Source organism: Nuphar pumila, chromosome 1 (assembly GCF_984573655.1).
Source record: "Nuphar pumila chromosome 1, dmNupPumi1.hap1.1, whole genome shotgun sequence".
Taxonomy (NCBI): Eukaryota; Viridiplantae; Streptophyta; class Magnoliopsida; order Nymphaeales; family Nymphaeaceae; genus Nuphar; species Nuphar pumila.
In genome coordinates this window covers 17040288-17061801 of record NC_143249.1, presented here as the reverse complement: position 1 = coordinate 17061801, position 21514 = coordinate 17040288, and the positions used below count along the sequence as shown (strand labels likewise).

The 21514-nt window shown below is 37.6% G+C and overlaps 1 protein-coding gene across 1 annotated transcript; it reads right to left on the bottom strand.

Moving 5' to 3' along the window:
- Window positions 1–2912: 2912 nt before the first annotated feature.
- Window positions 2913–21497, bottom strand: LOC149848164 (protein HOMOLOG OF MAMMALIAN LYST-INTERACTING PROTEIN 5-like). Its single transcript, XM_090010599.1, has 6 exons — window positions 21328–21497; window positions 21119–21219; window positions 9123–9232; window positions 8853–8928; window positions 8494–8634; window positions 2913–3992 (listed from the first exon to the last, which is right to left on the bottom strand). Exons 1-6 carry the CDS (start codon window positions 21419–21421, stop codon window positions 3114–3116), a joined length of 1401 nt encoding a protein of 466 aa, XP_089866725.1. The 5' UTR covers window positions 21422–21497; the 3' UTR covers window positions 2913–3113.
- Between the last annotated feature and the right edge of the window lie 17 nt (window positions 21498–21514).

Here is a 21514-nt window from a genome sequence, read left to right as displayed (position 1 = left end):
AGAATATGTCATTGTGTTGCACAGGGAGTCGACTCTTTATCCTTAATGGTTGACTTTTTTTCTTGAGGGTCGATTATTCATTTTGAAGGTCGACTATTTGATGCTTTGAGCCTTGATATGTTCAGTTCTTCAAGGGTCAACTATTCTCTGTCTTTATAAGATGCTTTAGCAGTTGATTCTGAACATATTCAAGGGTCAACTTTTTTTCATTATGATCATATGAATATCTCTAAAAATCGTCATTGTAATGACATGTTCTTTTAACACTTTTAGAAAGATATTTATAGCTGAAATATAATATTTAAGAGAGCATTGTAAGCAAATTTAAATTTATACACACTTGAGGTTAAATAATTAGTCCTTCGAGAGTTTTATAATCATCGAAATCAGTTCAACTCATTTACCAGCCATACTTCTTTTCACAAAGGTACGTTGTTCAGTGAGAAAATGAAAATGATCCCTTTGGTTTTTCTCATGCAACAAACAAGCCCAAAATTTCTTTACTTGGAGGTGTGGGGGGTGTTGGGGGGAAAGAATAAATGCAAAAAGGAAAGAGTCATTCTGACCTGGTTTGGGCCCAGTTGAGATAAGGGTACCAAATTTAGACCCAGGTCTAATCAGGCCCACCATAAAGAAAAAACCATACTCAGGTCTTACAAGGATTTACATGAACTAGACCCAGTCCATACCCTATAAAATAATATTTTCATCACTTTTACATTGAGAAAACATGAATCTTAATAGAAACTCGGGTTGAACTTGGGTGTGATATGAAATTTCACAAACCATACGACAGCTCCATATACTAATCAGGCCCTTCAGGTCTGACCCGGATTCTAATCAGACCTTCTTATTTATCACCAAAATCTAAACCTATGGGGCTTGATACGGGTCTGATCCAGGTCCAACCCTACCCATTGACACCCGCAGGTTGTCATCATTTGATTAAATGGCTTTCACTTACATGACCCCACTCTACCTCTCATTGGTATTTGTGTGGTGGATAGTAGTCTCATGGTGTTGTTTATCCATAGGTTAGCAATTTTTTTTTTTTTTTTGGATTAGCAACTTACAGGAAGAAAGTCCACCTACAGACCCTTTCACTTCAATCCGGCCAATGAAGCACTAAGCACAGAGCATGGTTTGACAAGATTTAAATGCTGGATGACCTACATAGGGAACTGACTTTTAAATGGTTCATGCCTTGGAGAATTGACTTGAAGCCTCCTACAGTTTGGAGTCAGACTATAGGTTTCTGGTTATAGATATTAAATGCGAATACATTTATCCGATTAGTAAGTACAACATGCTAAATGTAATCCATTGGGTTAGGCATACCCTTACCAGTAATACAACTATACCATTGGGTTTTGAACCTACAACGTCTCAACACAAAGTGACGGTATTTATCATAATCGGACTATCCAAAAGCCAATTCTCGCTAGCCAAGAGATGTAGATGACATCTGTAAGATTAGTACTAGGCTTTGACGGTATTTATCATCCGGTTTTTTGAACCCGGGACTCTTGAAAAATCTTTTCATTCGGTTTGTGCACCTCTCACAAGGTACGACGACACATCGATGTAAGCCCATTCTGGATGGCATATGGATTTTAAAACCGATACAAAAATTTAAAGAAAATTACAAAGAAGACTCACTCAAACGTCCAGTTAAGCTGATCAAAGTTAACCTTACAAAGTGGGACAGCCTTAACTTTCTATTTAATAGACCACCCCCCACCCCTTCATTTTTCCCACATTGCTCTTGGTAATACTCACATAACTAGAACGGCTCTTTTAAGGGATTTACGAGTTAAAATACAAAAAAAAAAATAATAAACTCTTTTAAACAGTTGTATTATTTTGTAATTAAATCACAATAATAACATGATCTTATCATGTCATATTTAGAAGGGTATGATTTCGAAAATCACACAATATTATCAAGTTCCTTACACCGCGATAATATCATAAGATTTTTTCCAAACGATTTTTTAAATATGGTTCTCTCATCGCTTGGACGATAGACGGCAAAGAACTTGCATAGTCTATCCCATCTTATTGGTCAAAGAGAGCCTTGAGGTAGGGTAGCCAAACAGATGGTCCAGGACGACTAAGCCTCAGCTTGGTCTTCAACAGCCTAAATACTCATGGGAATCGAATTCCAAACTGCCTCGGTACTGTCCTGCACTCCATGATAATCTTTACAAGTTCCCAAACATGAACTATGAAGATTGCCAACCCAAAGCCCGAAGAATAAACACCGACCAGTCATAAATTGCTGCAAGGCCCACATCGCACCAAGAATTCCATCTTATGATTAGGGATGATAGCGGGAAACAAGGATTCCACCCTTGCCTGTCTCAAAATTTTGCCCTCCATCCCTGCCTTCATCCCCACACGGATTTTGATTTCAACCTTCATCCCCAGTCCAAATGGGGCAAGATGGGGCGGGGCCCGTTTATCAGGGCTAGTTAGAGAAAGGAGAGAGAAGAGATTCGAGAAAGGGTTTTATGTTAGGGTTATATATATATATAATGGTATAATAGTAGTTTTTTTAATGAAGATCGGGGTGGGTGGGTAAGAATAAGTCCATCCCCGGTTTCATGTTCTCCGTCCCCGGTCCAAACGGGGCGAGGCAGGGCAGGTACCCCGTTTCCCACCAGTCCAATGATAACCATCGGAGAAAGATGACTAGGCATTTCACAATTTCAAATTTTTTTGGGTTTCCTTTTTAAATGTCCTTAATTCATACATTGGAAAAAAAAACAAAAGAGGGAAGAACAAATTACAGAACTCAACCTTGTCCAAAATTTGGATTCTCTCTCTCTCCGTGCGCATGGGCGTCTGCATGCACAATAAAAATCCAAAAGAATAGAAATTAGCTTTACAATGAAAAATTCTTCATTTAGTTCTTAGAAAGACCACCACAATTCATTAACAAGTAGTGACATTCATGCATCGCACCCTACCTTCATAAAGCTTCCACAATAAAAAACCCTCAAACTGTACAACAAAATGGAACGATTATATTTTGTTCTTTTTGTTTTTCACTCCAGAAAGCTGTTCAAGACTGGCAATTTACAAACCAACTGCAAAGCCAATACAAAGACTCAGTGAGTTGTTGCAGATGGGTTGGTCAACAATTCAAGCGATCTCCGGAGGAAGTCGACTGCAACAGGAACATCATCAAATGCAAGAGCTCCAACAGCAAATCTAGCAGCCTTATGGGCCTCGGCTATCTTCTCAGGTTGTGGCTGATAATTGCAATCATACGCGAAAGCTACAGCAGGTTGTGGTTGTGGTTTCTCGGTGTAGGTTTCATTCCTGCTTCCAGGATTGTGAGACAAGTCTTGAACACGAGGGTCAGGCTGCCGCATATATGATGCACCAACATGGCCAGCATCAACACCTTGATCATAAGTAGAGTATGGAGCAGACCCTGTCGCTGGATTCTTGTCGTTAACATTTGAATAAGATTGGGAATCATGGTAATAAGAACTGGTCATGTCATGAGAAGGATAGTGCTGTTGGGTAGGTGGTGGCTCGTGGTGTTCTTGTGGAGGGGGCTGATGGTAAGGTTGTGGATATGACAAGTTCCCACCAATTTTTGCAGAAGAATGGTAATCAGCAGTATTATATGTGAAAGACGGCGAGTGTGGAGGAGGAGGAGGTTGCATGTAGCTATCTGGGTATGTGGATGGTGTATCCTGTCTTGGCTGAGGCGCATCAACAGATGAAGGGTAATCAGAAGTAGTATATGTGAAAGACGATGAGTGTGAGGGAGGAGGAGGTTGCTTATAGTTTTCTGGGTACGTGGATGATGTATCCTGTCTTGACTGATTCATATGAACAGACGAAGGATAATCAGAAGCAGGAGACGTGAACGATGATGTGCGCAAGGGAGGAGGTTGCATGTAGTTATCTGGGTATGTGGATGATGTATCCTGTCTTGGCTGGTTTGCAGGAAAGGTATCAACATGTCCAGAATCCTGCAGAATAATTAGCCACTGATGAGGCCTGAAAGCTTGAACCTTCAATTTTATTGCAAAAAACAAATATTTCAAGAAACAAAAGACAATTCACCTGTGTAACATCGATAACATTGTTCATTCAAGGATGGTCACCTTATAAATCAAGCTTTATTTATAACAAAAGGCAAAATCCCCTAAAATTTGCAAGGGAATCTAGATTATTGAAGTTGGGTGGAAACATGGTCACATCTATTAGATCCTAACGGGCCTGGGGAAAGGCCCAAGCCTTTGCTAGCCAGGACCCATCTCACATGACATTTCACCCATCGTACGGATCCTGTATCAACATGATACAACATCTCAACACACCATATGGCACCCCATGGACACAACCAAACTAGTGTTGCATGCAGTAAATATCATGTCCTTAACTTTATCTATTTCTTTTTGTGATCTTGATTGTCTACTTTGTATTTATTTATGTTTTTCCTTTAAAATTGACATTGATTACATCACATTTTATTTTTCATCTCAGATTTGTTGTTTAATATTTTTAATCATAAGGATTTAGAATTTTTGTTTAAGAATTTGCATTTAAGACAATATTCATGCTTTATTGCATAAGAGTTTTGAATGCACACAATTATATATATATATATAGAGAGAGAGAGAGAGAGTAATACATCGGTGCTAAATATGGCAAGGTGCTAAATGACAAATTTTATTGGATTTTAGGTGTTTTTGCAAAATTCTGACTGTATAGATGTGTTTAACATTATTGATTTAGTAGAAATCAACACTTGGATCATGCATTTTGGATGGCAAAATATGGTATTTGGAGCCTCGAAAATTTATGAAAATTGTAGACAGTTGATTTTTTAAACCTTACAAAAACTTATCCATGTATGGGAATCAAATGCTCCAAGAAGTGATTCCTATAAAAACAAGCATATAGATCACATCTGTATGGTTAAAATTTTGAAAAAAAAAAACGAAAATCTAATAGCATGTTTCATTTAGCACCATGCCCATTTAGCATGGATATATATATATATATATATATATATATATATATATATATATAGTAGAGAGTAGCTGCCTACACAGATCCATGCCTACCACTGCCTACGGAGCTTTTGAAGGGTTCTTTTTCATGTTTTTCTTGAATCTGACCATACAAATGTGTTCTACCTGTTTGATTTTATAAGAATAGACTCTTACATCATTCAATTCTGAAGCACAAGTAGGTTTTTATAAGGTTTGAAAATTGACGGTGTAACATTTTTATAAATATCATAAATATTCAAGACTTAAAATTTTGTATTTTTTATTGAAAAAACATGATCTAAGTGTTGTTTCCTAGCAAATTGACCATGCCGAATGCATGTGTGCAGTAAGATTTGGGAAAAACAACTTAGAAACCCCCCTTCGCTCATGGTAAGCTGTCGTTAGCAGCTTAGTTGTCAAAAGTTGCGCCTAGGCTGGCTAGGCGTAGGGCCACTGCCTAGGCTTATGGGTCTAGATGGTAGGGGCCTGTTTTCTTTACCTAGGTTGCCTAGGTTGTCCATGCCTAAGCCCCAAGGACATATTTGTCATGTTTTTTTAACTTTTTTTGTCTCTTTTCTTTCTTTTTCTTCTTCCTCCAGCTCCAAAAGTTTTTTTTATTCTCTCATTTTCTTCGTTTGTTTTTCTTTTTTACCTTTTTTTTTATTCCTCCTCCTTTCACCCCTCCACTTAGTTGTCAAAGGCGGAGCCTAGACGCCGCCTAGGCGGCCTAACCGAGGTAGTCTCTCGGTTTGATGAGCAGTTGTACACACACACACACATATATATATATATACTTAATTCATATATAATCTATAAGCGTATGAGTTATCTATTTGATTGTTTTTATGTAATATAATTGCTTTACAGCTATGTCACATGGGTGCGGGTGCGGGTGCGGGCGCGGGTGCGGGTGCGGGCGCGGGTGCGGGTGCGGGCGCGGGTGCGGGTGCGGGGATTCGGCACTTCCAAAAAACCCGGGTGCGGGGGTGCGGCAGGGGCAAAAATGTCAATATATATATAGGGGGTCGGGGTTCCCCTCCCTTACGAATCGATTTTTTTTTTTAAAAAAGCAGCTGTCTGCTGCTTTTTTTAAAAAAAAATCGAGCTGTCAGCCAGCTGACAGAGCTGCTTTTTAAAAAAAAGAATAGCAGCTGACAGCTGCTGTCACAGCTGACAGACTGCTGTCAGCTGCTGTCAACAGTTTTTTTTTTAAATCGCAGCATAGGGCAAATTTAAAAAAAAAAAATCCAAAAAAAAAAATGGACTTAAATGATCTTGGGTGCGGTCAACGCACCCAGGATCGGGTTGACCGCACCCGCACCCGCGTCGAGTCGCGTCGACGCGGGTGCGGCACCCTGCTAGCCGAATCCCTGTGACATAGCTTTACAGTGTTCGACAACATGTTAACATATTATTTGTCTATTGCTTATTGTTGATTGATTTTATGTTGTACATATGTTTGTTATTAATTTTAGTAGTTTGTTTACATATTTTGTATGTTTTTCTAATTTTTTTTATTTGAGGTACCACCTAGGCCCCACCTAGTCATTTTAGGGGCTCACCACCTAGGCTCCGCCTAGTGCTTTTGACAACTAAGGTAGGCAGCTATTCTCTCTCTCTCTCTCTCTCTCTCTCTCTCTCTCTATATATATATATATATATATATATATATATATATATATATATATATGCACACCCATTGTAAGCTAGGTATCCTATGGCCCATTAGGTATGAAGTTGGTAACTTGAAAAATGATAAACTTTTTCAGAAAATTTGTGAACATAAAAAAAAAGTGCATGTACATTCAGAGGAGCTCTCAATCACTGCCAAAACAAGCTCTATCCTGGTCTCCATTCTTCATACCAGCAAACATCAATCTCATAACAGACTAGACACCAGCGATTTACCATTCTATTTTGTGATTACACTTGCATTTTGACCTTGCAAACAATTCTCACTTAAACAGCCAGAGGCTGGTAAAACGGTCAAGCCTAAAAACTGTCCATCAACTCATTCAAATTAGGCGGGGAAAGAAAAAAAACCTATGTTGAGTAGACAAACAAGCTGACATCAAGTGTAGCTGGACTCCACTAACTGAATCTTTGCTTAGTTTTTTTTTTAAGAAAAAACTAGGATTAGTGTGTTTGCATCAATGGCAGAGAAAGAGTGATCAATATCTTTGGCAGGTATTAGAGTAACCATCTAAGGACTAGAGATACTCTAGAGCACAGAAGTTCAATGGTCAGTGTGAAGAAGCCAAACCTGCAGAACGGGATGGAAGGAAGCATTTAGCCAACAAAGAGAAGGAACCACAGAGAGTCTATTTGGATGTCTTATTCGGGCGGCAACCCCAACACACACACACACCCAAAAAAAAGAAAATTCTTACTTTAATGGGTTTTTGCCAATCCTTTATTTATTAGGTCTACATTAGATCCAAGATAGTATGTGAGAACCTATGTTACACGGACATTTTACTTTAACATGTGTATCCTATGTTGACATGACGTGAGATGAATACAATCAAACCACTGTCAGACACTATCAACACTAATTTTATCTATTTCCTTTTAGGATCTTCACTACTTATTTTGTATTCACTTGTAACTTGTATTCTTTTTCTATTTAAAATTTGTCATCAATAACATTACATTTCAATTTCAACTTAAGTTTATTATTTGATGTTTTTATTTAAAATGACTGCACTTGAGATGAAATTAATGTTTTTAATTATAATGGGGAACATGACACGAAGTGGATAATCATGGCACAACATGGCAGTTGTAAAAAAATAGGACAAGGGGACATGGCCACAAACACACACACATACGGCTGTGTCCCAATGTCCTGATCTTTTTACAACTGCCATTTGTATCAATTGTATCTGCATCATGTCCTGTTCTCGCATCCATATCCATGTGACATAGGTGAGAAACAATCAGAGCAAAACCATCAACTTACTGGTTTAAATGCATAAATGGGTTGTAAATTATGTTGTCACCTTATTCCATCTCCTATCTTGTCCTCCAGGCCAAGATAAGAAGTGAAAATGATGAGTTCAATGACATGCTTTCTATGTCATTCATGGCAGAAAGTAAGCTTCGCCCCGCTGTTTCCTTCCTCCATTCTTAGGGGAAATAATGAGGGATGGAGCATATTTTTCACCCTCGATGCACATCCCTTAAAGGGGTTAGAAAGGATGGTTGTGCCCCATCCTGTGAGTCAAAACTTCTAAAAGTAGTTTAAACAGGTTACATATTGGCTCACCGGAGGTTCAGAGGGCCAGATAAAACTCAATCAAAGGTCAAACCAAGCTACAGCAGAACTTAGGTCTTATTGACCCAAGCCTGCATATGTTATCTGCAGCCCGGAGGTTTTACAAGAAACATAATGCAATCATCACCTTCAAATGTTTTGCAAGAAAGTCAATACATAAAATCACCAGACGTCTCTAAAATAAAAGAAACATACATTTATGGTGGTTGAAGCAGTAGAGGGAAGCAATAAGTCCTCATCATCACCTGGAGGACCTGGTTCAGGCTTTCGTCCTTCCTTCAGAGCTTTTCTGATATCTGCAGCCTTCCAAGCAGCATATTTCATCTTTTGTTCGATCTGTCAGAGATACAAGAAACAAAAAATTGTTTTGAACTGGAGCAATTTCTTATTCGCCTGGTGAATCCAAACCATAAGTGATACTCATTCCATACACACAAATTGAAGAAAAAGAAAAATGGGAAAAAAAAAACAGGGCATTCACATTGATTAGAAACTGTACTGTAGAGTCTTAGATTAGTAAAAAGTAACAATGTATTCAGTGTCAATGAACTCACATCAGGCTGGGGATCTCCAAACTGACTAAGTATCTCAAAAAATATGCCAGCTGCATAGAAAGTCTTTGCTGTATTCCTGGATCAACAAAGATAGGAATCAATAAAATGCAACTTTCAGCTAATGAACTATCATTTTTCTTTTTCTTCTTCTTGATGAATAGCCCCTGGTGAAATTCAAACAAGGGGCTTCCACAACCAAAACAGTGCAACTTTCTCATTCCAGTTATCACATTGATTTTCAAAATAAAGTAAAAGTAAGAAGATGCATACAGGTCAGCTCGTCCAGCTCGATCTTGCTTATCAGCCTTTGCAAACACGTTCAAGGCAAAGCCTTCAAGATGAAGATGGTCTTCAGGACCAAGTTTTATTGACTTCTTATCCTGTGAAATGGTCACAAAAATATGCAATGGTTAGAAAAGATACAACCAGTACCATTATATAAGTTAGCAAGGTAAAAGAGAAACTGGTATTAGTGATGTTTACTTTGCTCAAGCTCTCACAACAGTGGTGATACCTTGATCCAGTACACAAAATAATTTTGCAGTCTCTACCATTAATTAATGATCAAAAGGCACACCAATCCATCGAAAAAAAGAAGAGGAAAAAGGTACGAAGAGTGATAGCATTCATACATTCAGAGATGTATTGTCATTATGATCCACCAAAGAGGTTCACGCTTATCATAGGATCATAATATCAACCTAAACGGTGAATGAAATGAAAGAGCTCAAGTCAATCACCAACATTATGTATAACTGCCAGACCACATGTGAATTGCAATTAATACTTTGTTTTTGTAATACTAACATGAAAAGATACTCTATCATCCAGCCAAATGTATGCACTCATGCACGCATCGCACAACAGGTTTGACTGCATGCATGTCCTCAGCAAATGGACTTGATGAAAGCCTCACAAATATAAAAGGGGACACAAAACCTATGTCACATAGGTGCGGGTGCGGGTGCGGGTGTGGCAACACGGCACTTTAAAAACACTTGGGTGTGGGAGGGTATATATATATATATATATATATATATATATATATATATATATATATATATAAAATCCCGGAGGGACCTGGCTCTGTATATCCAAACTGATTCAAACCTGGATTTACTTTGACCCAGGTCCAATTCAAACCTAGGTCTGCTTTGACGCAAGACTGAGTCTAACTTGAGTCAGAATAGGTCCAAGTCCAATTCAGATCGGGGTTGCTTTGACCCAAGTCTGAATCAGACTTGTTTCTAAACAGACCTGGATCAGATCTGACACCTGAGTCTGACCCAGTTAACACCTGGCTGCTTGATTGCGCCAGGTGTTGTAAACCTATAAAAATAAGAAAACGGGAAAAATAGGAGAGAAAAGGGGGAAAATGAGAGAGAGAGAGAGAGACTCGAAGTGTAGGCAACAGAGGAGGAGATGGAGGAGGCGGCGAAAGCAAGAGAAGAGGAAAAAATGGAGGAGGAGGAAGCAGAACAAGAGGAGATATACATTAAAAGCGCTAGGCAGTGCCTAGTCGGTAGGCCCCTAAAAAGATTAGTCGAGGACTAGTCGGTACCCTGATTAAAATATAAAAAAGTATACAAAATATACATTAAAATATGTTTAATTCTTTTATTAATAAGATGTTTTCATTACACAAGTACAAAATTACACATGCTTTCACAAAATATATTAATATACATAACTAGAATATACATATATATAATTGTACACACACATATATATGCTTTCAGCCTTTCACAGAAGCACAATAACACATACATATATAAATAACATATATACATCATAAACAAAGTAACACATATATAAGAAACATAATCAATTAAAATTAACTGTGCATGCTTTCAATGTTTTACAAAATAAATCCCAAAAGCAAAGTAACACACACACACACACACACACACACACACACACACACACACACACACACACACACACACACACACATATATATATATATATATATATATATATAAGAACTGGAAATATGAGAACTAATGTGTGAACCACTATTTTCATGGATTTTTTGTTCTTTTCTCTTAAAATCTAACCATACGGATGTGATCCACATGCTTGGTTTTATAAGAACCCGCACTTGAATCATCCAATTTTGATGCATAATTGTGATTTTTTTAAGGTTTTAAAATCAATGGCTCAAAATCTTCATAAATATTCAAACATTCAAAAATCACATTTTTTCATTAAAAATGCATGATCCAATGGCTGATTCCTAGCAAATTCACCAAGCTAAGCACATCCACATGGTTGGATTTGCAAAAAAAAGTGTTAGAAATGTACATATTCCAGTTCTCATATTCTAGTTACTATATATATATATATATATATATATATATATATAAAATCCCGGAGGGACCTGGCTCTGTATATCCAAACTGATTCAAACCTGGATTTACTTTGACCCAGGTCCAATTCAAACCTAGGTCTGCTTTGACGCAAGACTGAGTCTAACTTGAGTCAGAATAGGTCCAAGTCCAATTCAGATCGGGGTTGCTTTGACCCAAGTCTGAATCAGACTTGTTTCTAAACAGACCTGGATCAGATCTGACACCTGAGTCTGACCCAGTTAACACCTGGCTGCTTGATTGCGCCAGGTGTTGTAAACCTATAAAAATAAGAAAACGGGAAAAATAGGAGAGAAAAGGGGGAAAATGAGAGAGAGAGAGAGAGACTCGAAGTGTAGGCAACAGAGGAGGAGATGGAGGAGGCGGCGAAAGCAAGAGAAGAGGAAAAAATGGAGGAGGAAGCAGAACAAGAGGAGAGCGAGATGGAGGAGGGCGACGACAACCTCAAGCCTCTCTATATGTGTGTGTGGGTAGGCAACCCTCTCTCTCTCTGGCGTGTTTGCCGCACCGGGTGCGGCACCCGCTTCGCGGGGTGCGAAGGCCTTTTTTGACGAGTCCCTATGACATAGCACGAAATCTCTGGCCTATCAGCTTCAGTATAGAATATCAACAAGGAGTAGGGCATTAATCAGGATTTGTATTTGTAACATCCCAACTTCTACAAGATATAACCTATGTCACATAGGTGCGGGTGCGGGAGGGTATATATATATATATATATATATATATATATATGAAATGAAATGGGGATCTTCGAAACACGAGCTTTGATTAACAAGAGCAAGTGTCAAGAATGACACTAAAGCTTGGAAACAAAATAAAAATAAAAATGTATTCTTTATTGATATGAAAAACCAATTGCTTAAGAAGCATTGGAGTAAAATACAAGAGGGGCTGCACCCCTTTATATACACAGCTGAAAGAGGACTCAATAGAGTTGTTGGGCACAGTCCAACAGCTCTATTTAGAGCTGTTGGAATGTGTCAGTCCAACAGCTCTATTAAGAGCTGTTGGACTGTGTCAGTCCAACAGCTCTATTGCTAGTCAAGTCTGGACAGGACTTGACTAGCAACAGTCATTCTAGTTCAAACTGAACTAGATGACATAAAGACAAAAAATAAAAATAAAGGAAAAAAAATACAGAAAAGAAAGAAATTAAAAATGTATTTATATATATATATAATAATATAATATTATTATATATACATATATGTACAGTTTTACATTTTAACACTCCCCCTCAAACTTACGGTACAATGAGCGAAAGTTTGTCTAAGAGAAAGTGAAATCGGGGAGCAGCGAGAGGCTTTGTAAAGAGGTCTACTAACTGATATTCTGAAGTGACATATGGCAGATCAATTATCCCGTGTAGATATTCCTCTCTGACGTAGTGACAATCCATTTCGATGTGTTTGGTGCGTTCGTGGAATGTTCTGTTACTGGCAATATAGATCGCACTTTTGTTGTCACAACACATTTGTGAAGCCTTTGTTGCTTCAATTCCCATGTCAGCAAGCAGTCGTCGGAGCCAAACTACTTCCATGGTCGTGGTTGCCATGGCTCTGTATTCAGCTTCGGTGGATGAGAGAGATACCTTCTGCTGCTTTTTACACCTCCACGAGATTAATGATTCCCCTAAAAAGACACAAAAGCCAGTGGTTGAGTGTCTGTTATTGGGATCACCTCCCCAATCAGCATCAGTATATGCAATTAAATCAAGAGAAGAGGAGGAAGATAAGAAAAGTCCTCGTGAAAGAGAGGACTTGATGTATCTGATAATACGCATGACTGCTCCCATATGAACAGAAGTAGGAGCATGTTGAAATTGACTTGCTGTATGAACAGCATGTGCTATATCTGGTCTGGTAATGGATAGATAGGAAAGTGCCCCGACAAGCTGTCTGTAAGGAGTAGGGTCTGCAAGAAGTTCTCCATCACCAATCTTCATTTTAACATTAACAACTTCTGGAGTGTCAACTTTCTTATCATCAGTAATACCAGACCTGAAAACAATATCAAAAGCAAATTTAGTCTGAGATAATAAATATCCTCTAGGAGAATAAGCAACTTCAATGCCTAAAAAATATCTCAACAAGCCCAAATCAGTCATTTCAAAATGAGATTTAAGAAGTGTTTTGATTGTTTCAACTCCCTGTTTATCGCTTCCGGTGATGATCATATCATCCACATAGAGAAGAAGCACAATGATCCCTGCATCAGAATTCTTAATAAACAAAGCAGTGTCAGTTAAACAGAATTGAAAACCAATATCAATCATAACACGACTAAACCTATCATACCAAGCTTTTGGTGCTTGTTTAAGTCCATAAAGAGCTTTTTCTAAGCGAAGGACTTTACCCTTAAGAATACTTAGACCAGGAGGGGGTTCCATATATACTTCTTCAACTAGCTTTCCATTTAAAAAAGCATTTTTGACATCCATTTGAAAAATAGACCATTTTTTGATAGAAGCTAAGGCAATTAAGGTTCGGACAGTAGTCATACGAGCCACCGGAGCAAAGGTTTCTTCATAATCAATCCCATATTCTTGGGCATAACCTTTGGCTACTAAACAGGCTTTATATCTTTCAAGAGTACCATCACTCTTGGTTTTAATTTTATAAACCCATCGACATCCTATAGTTTTCTTCCCTGGAGGAAGATCTTGAATATTCCATGTAGAAGCCTTTTCAAGTGCATCTAATTCAACTTTCATGGCTTCTATCCATTTGATATCATTTTTTGCTTGAAAATATGTGGATGGTTCTTCATATGAGTGAATTAATGCAATAACTGCCCTATATGTGGGTGAGAAAGACTCGTATGATACAAACTTTTCTGGAGGCCTCGAGATTCGGGATGATTGTCTAGTTGGAATGTTAGAATATTTCTCAAGTGCACATGGAGTATTAGACTCTTGTCGCCTGGAATATTGAATACTAGTATCTCTATGAACTTCTTCATTTTCAACATTAAGATCAATAATTCTTGGATCATCATCAAAGTTACAATCAAGGTCATATTCATCAGATGTTGATGTTAGATCTAGCAAAAAGGAGTACTCAGTGACGTCTTTTAATTTTCTAAAATCAAAGAAGCTCTCCTTTTCAAGAAAGGAAACATTTCTAGACACATATAGTTTATTATTTTTGAAGTCAAAACATCTATAACCTTTCTGGTTTTCAGCATATCCTAAAAAGGCACAGGGAATCGCACGAGGGGAAAGTTTATCATTTTTGTCAGTAAATATGAAACATTTGCACCCAAATATTCTTAATCTAAAGTAGTCTGGAGAAATGTTCATAAGTTTTTCAATGGGAGTGATATTTTGTAACGAAGAAGATGGCATCCTATTAATGAGATAGGTGGCAGTTAAGGCAGCTTCTGCCCAAAAGTCTTTAGGGACTTGATTTGCTATTAATAAAGTTCTAGTGGTTTCTATAATATGGCGATGTTTTCGTTCTGCCAGTCCATTTTGTTGAGGTGTATAAGGACAAGATCTTTGATGTGTGATGCCATGCAATTTAAGATAATTTTGAAAATCTGTGGATAAAAACTCTCCCCCTGAATCTGTGCGAAAAATAGTAATATCATTTTGAAATTTGTTTTTAACCATATTATGAAAAGTTTGAAAGTATGAAAATGCTTCAGACTTATGTTTGAGAAAGTACATCCACGTATGTCGGGAGAAATCATCGACAAAAATAACATAGTAAACAAATCCTCCTTTAGAAATTACTGGTGCAGGACCCCAAACATCCGAGTGTATTAATTCAAGTGGTCTTGAAGAGAAAAAGGTTCTGTTCTGAAATGGTAATCTTTTCATTTTGCCGAGAATACAATCTTTACAATCAAATGATTCAGAGTTACAAAATTTCCCTAGATTTGGAAAATGTTGGATTTTGGCTATATGTGGGTGACCAAGTCTCTTATGCCACAGTTCCAACTCTATTTTTTGAATATTATAACAAAAAGCTTTCTTCGGCATTTCCAAAAAATCCATGTAATAGAGTCCTCCTTCTCTATGGCCTTCCCCAATCAGCTTGCCTGACTGGCGATCCTGTACCCAACAACCATGAGAAGAAAAAGAAATATTACACCCATAATCAGAAATTTGAGATACAGATAAAAGATTTAAATTTAATTTGGGAACATGTCTAATTTCTGGAATAAAAAATTTTTTTTGTTTTATAAATTTTTTCAAAATCTCCTATTCCTTCTATTTCAAGAGAAGTCCCATCAGCAGTAAAGACCTTTGACACACTTGTTTTATTTTTAACACATTTGGATAGACTTTGATTATTTGGGGTCATATGAAAAGATGCACCAGAGTCAAGAAGCCAAGAAATTTTACCTAAATCAGAAAAAGATGAGGCTGTTGCGCCGGTTGAAGCTTCAGATGAGGAAGAGGCACCTTTGATGAGAGGCTGAAGGATCTCCATTAGTTGGGCCAGGGAAACTGGTGCATCCTGATCTTTAGGCTCCGATCCAGCAATTGCAGCTCTTTTTTCTCTCAGCTCCTTAAGTTTGGGACATTGTGGCCTGTAGTGTCCCGGTTCATGACAGTGATGACAAATAACTTTCTTCTTATCATAGTCACCATTTTGTCGGTTAAAGTGAGGAGGCCTATATGATCGAACATGATTCCCTGGTCTAGACACGGCTAAAACGGAATCATCTTCAATTTTTAAAGAACCTTTCCGGAGACGATTTTCTTCCATTGTTAACTCTTCAATAGTTTCAACAATAGAAGGAATTTTTCCCCGGTGAAGTAGGGCCGATTTAGTGGTTTCAAATTCCGGCCTTAATCCAGTGATAAACTGGTAAAAATGTTCAACATCGAGTTGTTTCTGACGAAGCTCGATGTCTTCGGCACAATGCCACTTTGGTTCTAAAAGGGAAAGTTCTTCCCAAAGTTCGGACAACCCATTGTAATATTCACGAATAGTTTTGTCTCCTTGTGTCATCATTCGAACTTTTTCTTGGAGGTTGCACACGTGTGCAATATCTTTAAGGGAATACATATTCTTAAGGTATTCCCATGCCTTATCGGCATGATCAAATTTGGCAAGACTTGAGCATTTTTTAATGTCAACGCTATTGATAAGCCATGACATTATCTTTGCATGAGATATTCTCTATTCTTTCCATTTCTTCTCGTATGAGGCAATAGCCTTGATTTTCTCTTCTTCCGATAGAGGGACGTCTTTATCTCCCTCCTTTTTAGTAAGAGATAGCTTAGGTTCCGAATCGGAACCATCCACAATCCCCCATAAGCCTTTTCCCCATATATGGTGCTTCATGATTGAAGCCCATGTTACATAGTTCGTATCGCTTAGTTCCATAGGCATGATGGTGACTTTATCATTGTCATCCATCGATTACAAGGAGAGAAAGAATAGGGATAGAAGAGAAACAAGAAGGAAAATGAGAAAGAAAAAAAAAAAAACAATACAACAAGATGTGAAATCTTCTCCAATGAAGTGATAAAACACTTCTCTTCAAATGGCGAACACTTTTGCAAACGGGCACGGAAACCGAGGCAGCTTTTCCTCAAGATTTAGTACTTCCGCGGCTCTGATACCATGAAATGAAATGGGGATCTTCGAAACACGAGCTTTGATTAACAAGAGCAAGTGTCAAGAATGACACTAAAGCATAACCCTTAAAAAGGGTATAATTGGAAACAAAATAAAAATAAAAATGTATTCTTTATTGATATGAAAAACCAATTGCTTAAGAAGCATTGGAGTAAAATACAAGAGGGGCTGCACCCCTTTATATACACAGCTGAAAGAGGACTCAATAGAGCTGTTGGGCACAGTCCAACAGCTCTATTTAGAGCTGTTGGAATGTGTCAGTCCAACAGCTCTATTAAGAGTTGTTGGACTGTGTCAGTCCAACAGCTCTATTGCTAGTCAAGTCTGGACAGGACTTGACTAGCAACAGTCATTCTAGTTCAAACTGAACTAGATGACATAAAGACAAAAAATAAAAATAAAGGAAAAAAATACAGAAAAGAAATAAATTAAAAATGTATTTATATATATATATAATAATATAATATTATTATATATACATATATGTACAGTTTTACATTTTAACAATATATATATATATATAATTTTGGACAAACTTGGGGCTGTATACCCAGACTGATTCAAACCTGGGTTTACTTTCACCCAAGTCTGAATCAGCTTGAGTCAAAGTGAACCCAACAAATCTAGGTTCAATTCAGACCTAGGTCTGCTTTGACACAAGACTGAGTCTGACTTAGGTTAAAATAGGTTCAAGTCCGATTCAGATCTGGGTTGCCTTGACCCAAGTCGAAATCAGACTTGAGTCTAAACAGATCCAGTTCAATTAGATCTGGATCAGACCTAGACTTGGATCATACCTAAGTCTGACCTAGTTAACACCTGGGTGCTTGCTTGTGCCAAGAGCTGTAAAACTATAAAAAGATAAAAAGGAGAAAAGGGAAGAGAAAAAGGAAAAAAAGGGAGAACGAGAGAGAGAGAGCCTTAGCGTGGATGCAACAGAGGAGGAGATGGAGAAGGAGGGGGTGGTAAAAATGGAGAAGCATAAGGGAGCAGGAGAGGAGGACCCACCATTCAGGTATGTACCTCTCTCTCTCTCTCTCTCTTCTGCTTATCCTCTTTTTCCGCCGTCCCCCCCCCCAACCACTCCTCAATGTCCTCCTCTGTGGGCCAAGGCTCTCTCTCATTCTCTCCTTTTCACCCTTTTCTCTCTTTTTTTTGTATAGTTTTACCCCCTCCCCCCCTAAAATTTCTTTTCTTTTTAATGGACTCGGCCAAAGTTGACCGAGTCCATTTTGGACAAAGTCGCCGGGTGCGGCATCCGCACTCATGTTGGGTCGCATCACGTCAACGCAGGTGCGACGACCTACTAGGCAAGGCCATGTGACATAGGATGTAACCCAATCTAACTCCAAACGGCCATTAGTTCAATGTAGAAAGGTGATCTCCGAATGGCTAAACCATAATTTACATTAGTTTTAATCATAGTCACAAATATCAGATATTTTTTGAAGATCTTGTAATTTTATTATGAGATTTTCAAAAACCAATATAATACCCAACAAACATGATATTTTATAAAATATCACATATTCTGAAAATATCATGTTTTTATCATGATATTATCGTGTTATTAACATGATGTTTATATGTTTTATATATCTCAATATTTTTAATGTTTCCCATATTTTTATATATTTTCAGAATTTTACCGACATAGACCTGAGAAACAACTTTTTTAATTTATCATGAGATTTTCCTTTGCCGAGAAAATCCCAATAACAAGATTTGTGACTACGGTTTTAATATCAGTCATGTATTAAATGGTATTTCCCTAATTAACCCAATTAATTATTATGTTGAATAATATGATTGTGCACAACACCTCATGCAAGAAATCTGAAGTCATAAGGGTCATTTAATCTCTTTCAAAACTTTTCTCTTATTCTTCACCTATTCAAATGTCAAGGCTAAGATTTTCCATTTCAATAGGATGCCATATGGTCAAGATGCAAAATTATTATTGTGTTCATGTTTTAAGGAATGTTGTAATTATCGTATCGAAACCCATATCGGAAGGGCTGGGGATACAGGTGTATTGTATCATAAGATATGGAAAAAACCATTTTAAAAATCATAAAAATAAAAAAAATGCACAAAAAATAAAAAAATCCAAAAAAAAAAATAAAGTATAAAATTCATAGAATGAAATAGAAAAAAAGAAATCAAATTTAAGTATTATGAACAATTAAACATATAAATACACTACTATAACATGTGAATCGATATTGTAACAAACTAACAACTAACAAAACAAAAGCTTTACTATTAAAGAGTCATGTTAGATAATAAACAAAAGTAAAAAGTTTTGAGTAAACAAATTATAGCAACTGGAGTGTTGTGCGATCGTAGAATGCCATTGCGGTTGAACGGAAAGTTTTATAGGATGACTATTAGGCCTGCTTTACTATATGGTACGGAATGTTGGGCTGTCAAGAGACATCATATTCAAAAAATGAGTGTAGCTGAGATGCGTATGCTTAGATGGTTGTGTGGAAATACAATAAAAGATAAGATTCGGAACGAGGAGATACGTAAGAAGGTAGGCGTTGCACCCATTGAAAATAAGATGAGAGAGAATCGTTTACGGTGGTTTGGACATATTCGGCGAAGGCCTAACGATGCTCCAGTTAGAAGGATGGAGAAATGGGAAAATATATTAGTTAAAAGAGGTCGAGGTAGGCCTAGGAAGACTTGGATGGAGATGATAGGAAAGGATATGAATGCTTTGAACCTCACCGAGGACATGGCATTGGATAGAAATGATTGGAGGAGAAGAATTCATGTGGAAGACCCAAAATGATTTTCTTTGTTGGTTCATATCGCCGACCCCAATTGTTTTGGGATGAAGGCGTAGTTGTTGTTGTTGTTGTAAATTATAGCAATCACATAATACAAAATAAAATAAGTTTTAAAATAACTAAAAAAAATTAAAATATGACCACAACAATAATAAAACACATTTTAGTCAAACAACAATATTAAGTAAATTTAATTATGAAAATTGAGCATGAATAAATATGTAACAATTATCAAATATAAAAGCTACAATTATGATGTTATAACAATGTATTCATTACATATATTAAAAGATTAAAGTAAAAATAATAATATCATTTCTAAGTAGTAAGCATTAAAAAAGAGAAGTATCATAATGTATTGATTAATTTGTTTTACTAATTACAATAAGAAAAAGAGTTGAATAATTCGTGCTCTTCCATAATAATATTTCTCTTCTCCTCTTTCTTGTCTTCACTAATCACAATAAATTAAGAACTTCCATTTTTTTGTTCACATAGCTTATGAAATAAGTGAATAGGACTCTATTAAAGTCTTATTTATATAAAAAGTTGACACTAAAAGTGAAAAATGATCCAAAATAAATTGCTTGAAAAATCTCAACACAAAAAAGTTAGATACAGCATGTAATACTGTCCGATATACTGCATTTTCCGATTGAGGGGGCTATATCGTATCACATGGACCAGCCATACTGCGATACACTGTATCGTATTGTATGATACAATATGATACTGATAACACTGGTTTTAAGTGCTATTAAACAACTATTTTTTTTGTTTTGATGACCACGCTAGGGGATAGCTGCTGTAGGATTCCAACAGGACGAGACTGCTCAGTTATTATCATGCACCGCTACTCATAGGATTTCAAAAGGAAATTAAGGGGAAAAAACATCCACCCATCATTTTACTACATCTTTTTTACAGTCATAAGAAGTTTTCAAAGCAGCAGAAAGCAATGGTGCTTCAAAAGCCAAAAGAGGCAGCCAAGAATAGGATGTGCAGATGCAAGTGGATCACAGTGTTAGTCCCATGCAACCTGCGAGAAACATATTAACCATTCTCTTAGAGGACCAGCACTTTTCCGATGCCCTTGCAATCCCTAGAGCTTAGAGAGAATATCCTCGCGCAAAATTAATCAGATGCTACAGCTGATTCGTTGACAGACGATGGATTCTCGGTTTACAGATAACAATCAGTCACGAGCATGCGTGCACAAATGTGATCTCCAATCATGCGAAAACAATAAGCGTATTCGTGAATTAAAAAAGTACAGGAAAGAATGAAGGAAAAAATATAAAAAAAAGGACTGGCAAAGCAAAAACAGTAACCCATAATCAGATTTGTGAAATCAGACCCTCATGAGGTCTCACAGCGGCACGTCCTGCTTGAACGCCGCTAGACGGATTGGAGCAAGCAACCGGCCAACAAGCAAAGAAGCACGGACCAGGAATTACTTGAAAGGAAGGATAAGGATAAGAAAAATAAGAGGAATTGACCTTCTCGAGCTGGTTCATGAGGGAGACGAGGAGGGCTTCGGTGGTCTTGGTTCGCTCCTTTCGCGGGATTTTCAGCCCCAACTCCATCGCGTACAAACGGCCTGCCAAGACGATCACGATCAAATCCTCTTTCCATATTGAAACCACACACACCTAATCGCTTAATTCCCCAATAAAGAGAGAGAGAGAGAGAGAGAAGAATGGGGTACAGTAGTAGGCGATGAGGGGCTCGTGTTTCTGCAACTCATCGGCTCTCTGGAGGTAAGGAAGGAGTTGCTTTGCAGGCTCGACGTCGCTACCCATTATTCTCCAACTCTGATGACGATGGTGGTGGTGATCGGGATGGAGAAGGACGACGAATCGCGCACTTATTTCTCCTTTTCTCCTCTCTCTTGT

Coding starts and splice junctions, on each gene's coding strand:
- LOC149848164 (XM_090010599.1), bottom strand. CDS start 21,421: ATGGGTAGCGACGTCGAGCCTGCAAAGCAACTCCTTCCTTACCTCCAG. Junction 9,233..21,118: donor TCATGAACCAGCTCGAGAAG/GTCAATTCCTCT, acceptor ACCATTTCACAG/GATAAGAAGTCAATAAAACT. Junction 8,635..8,852: donor TTGGAGATCCCCAGCCTGAT/GTGAGTTCATTG, acceptor TATCTCTGACAG/ATCGAACAAAAGATGAAATA.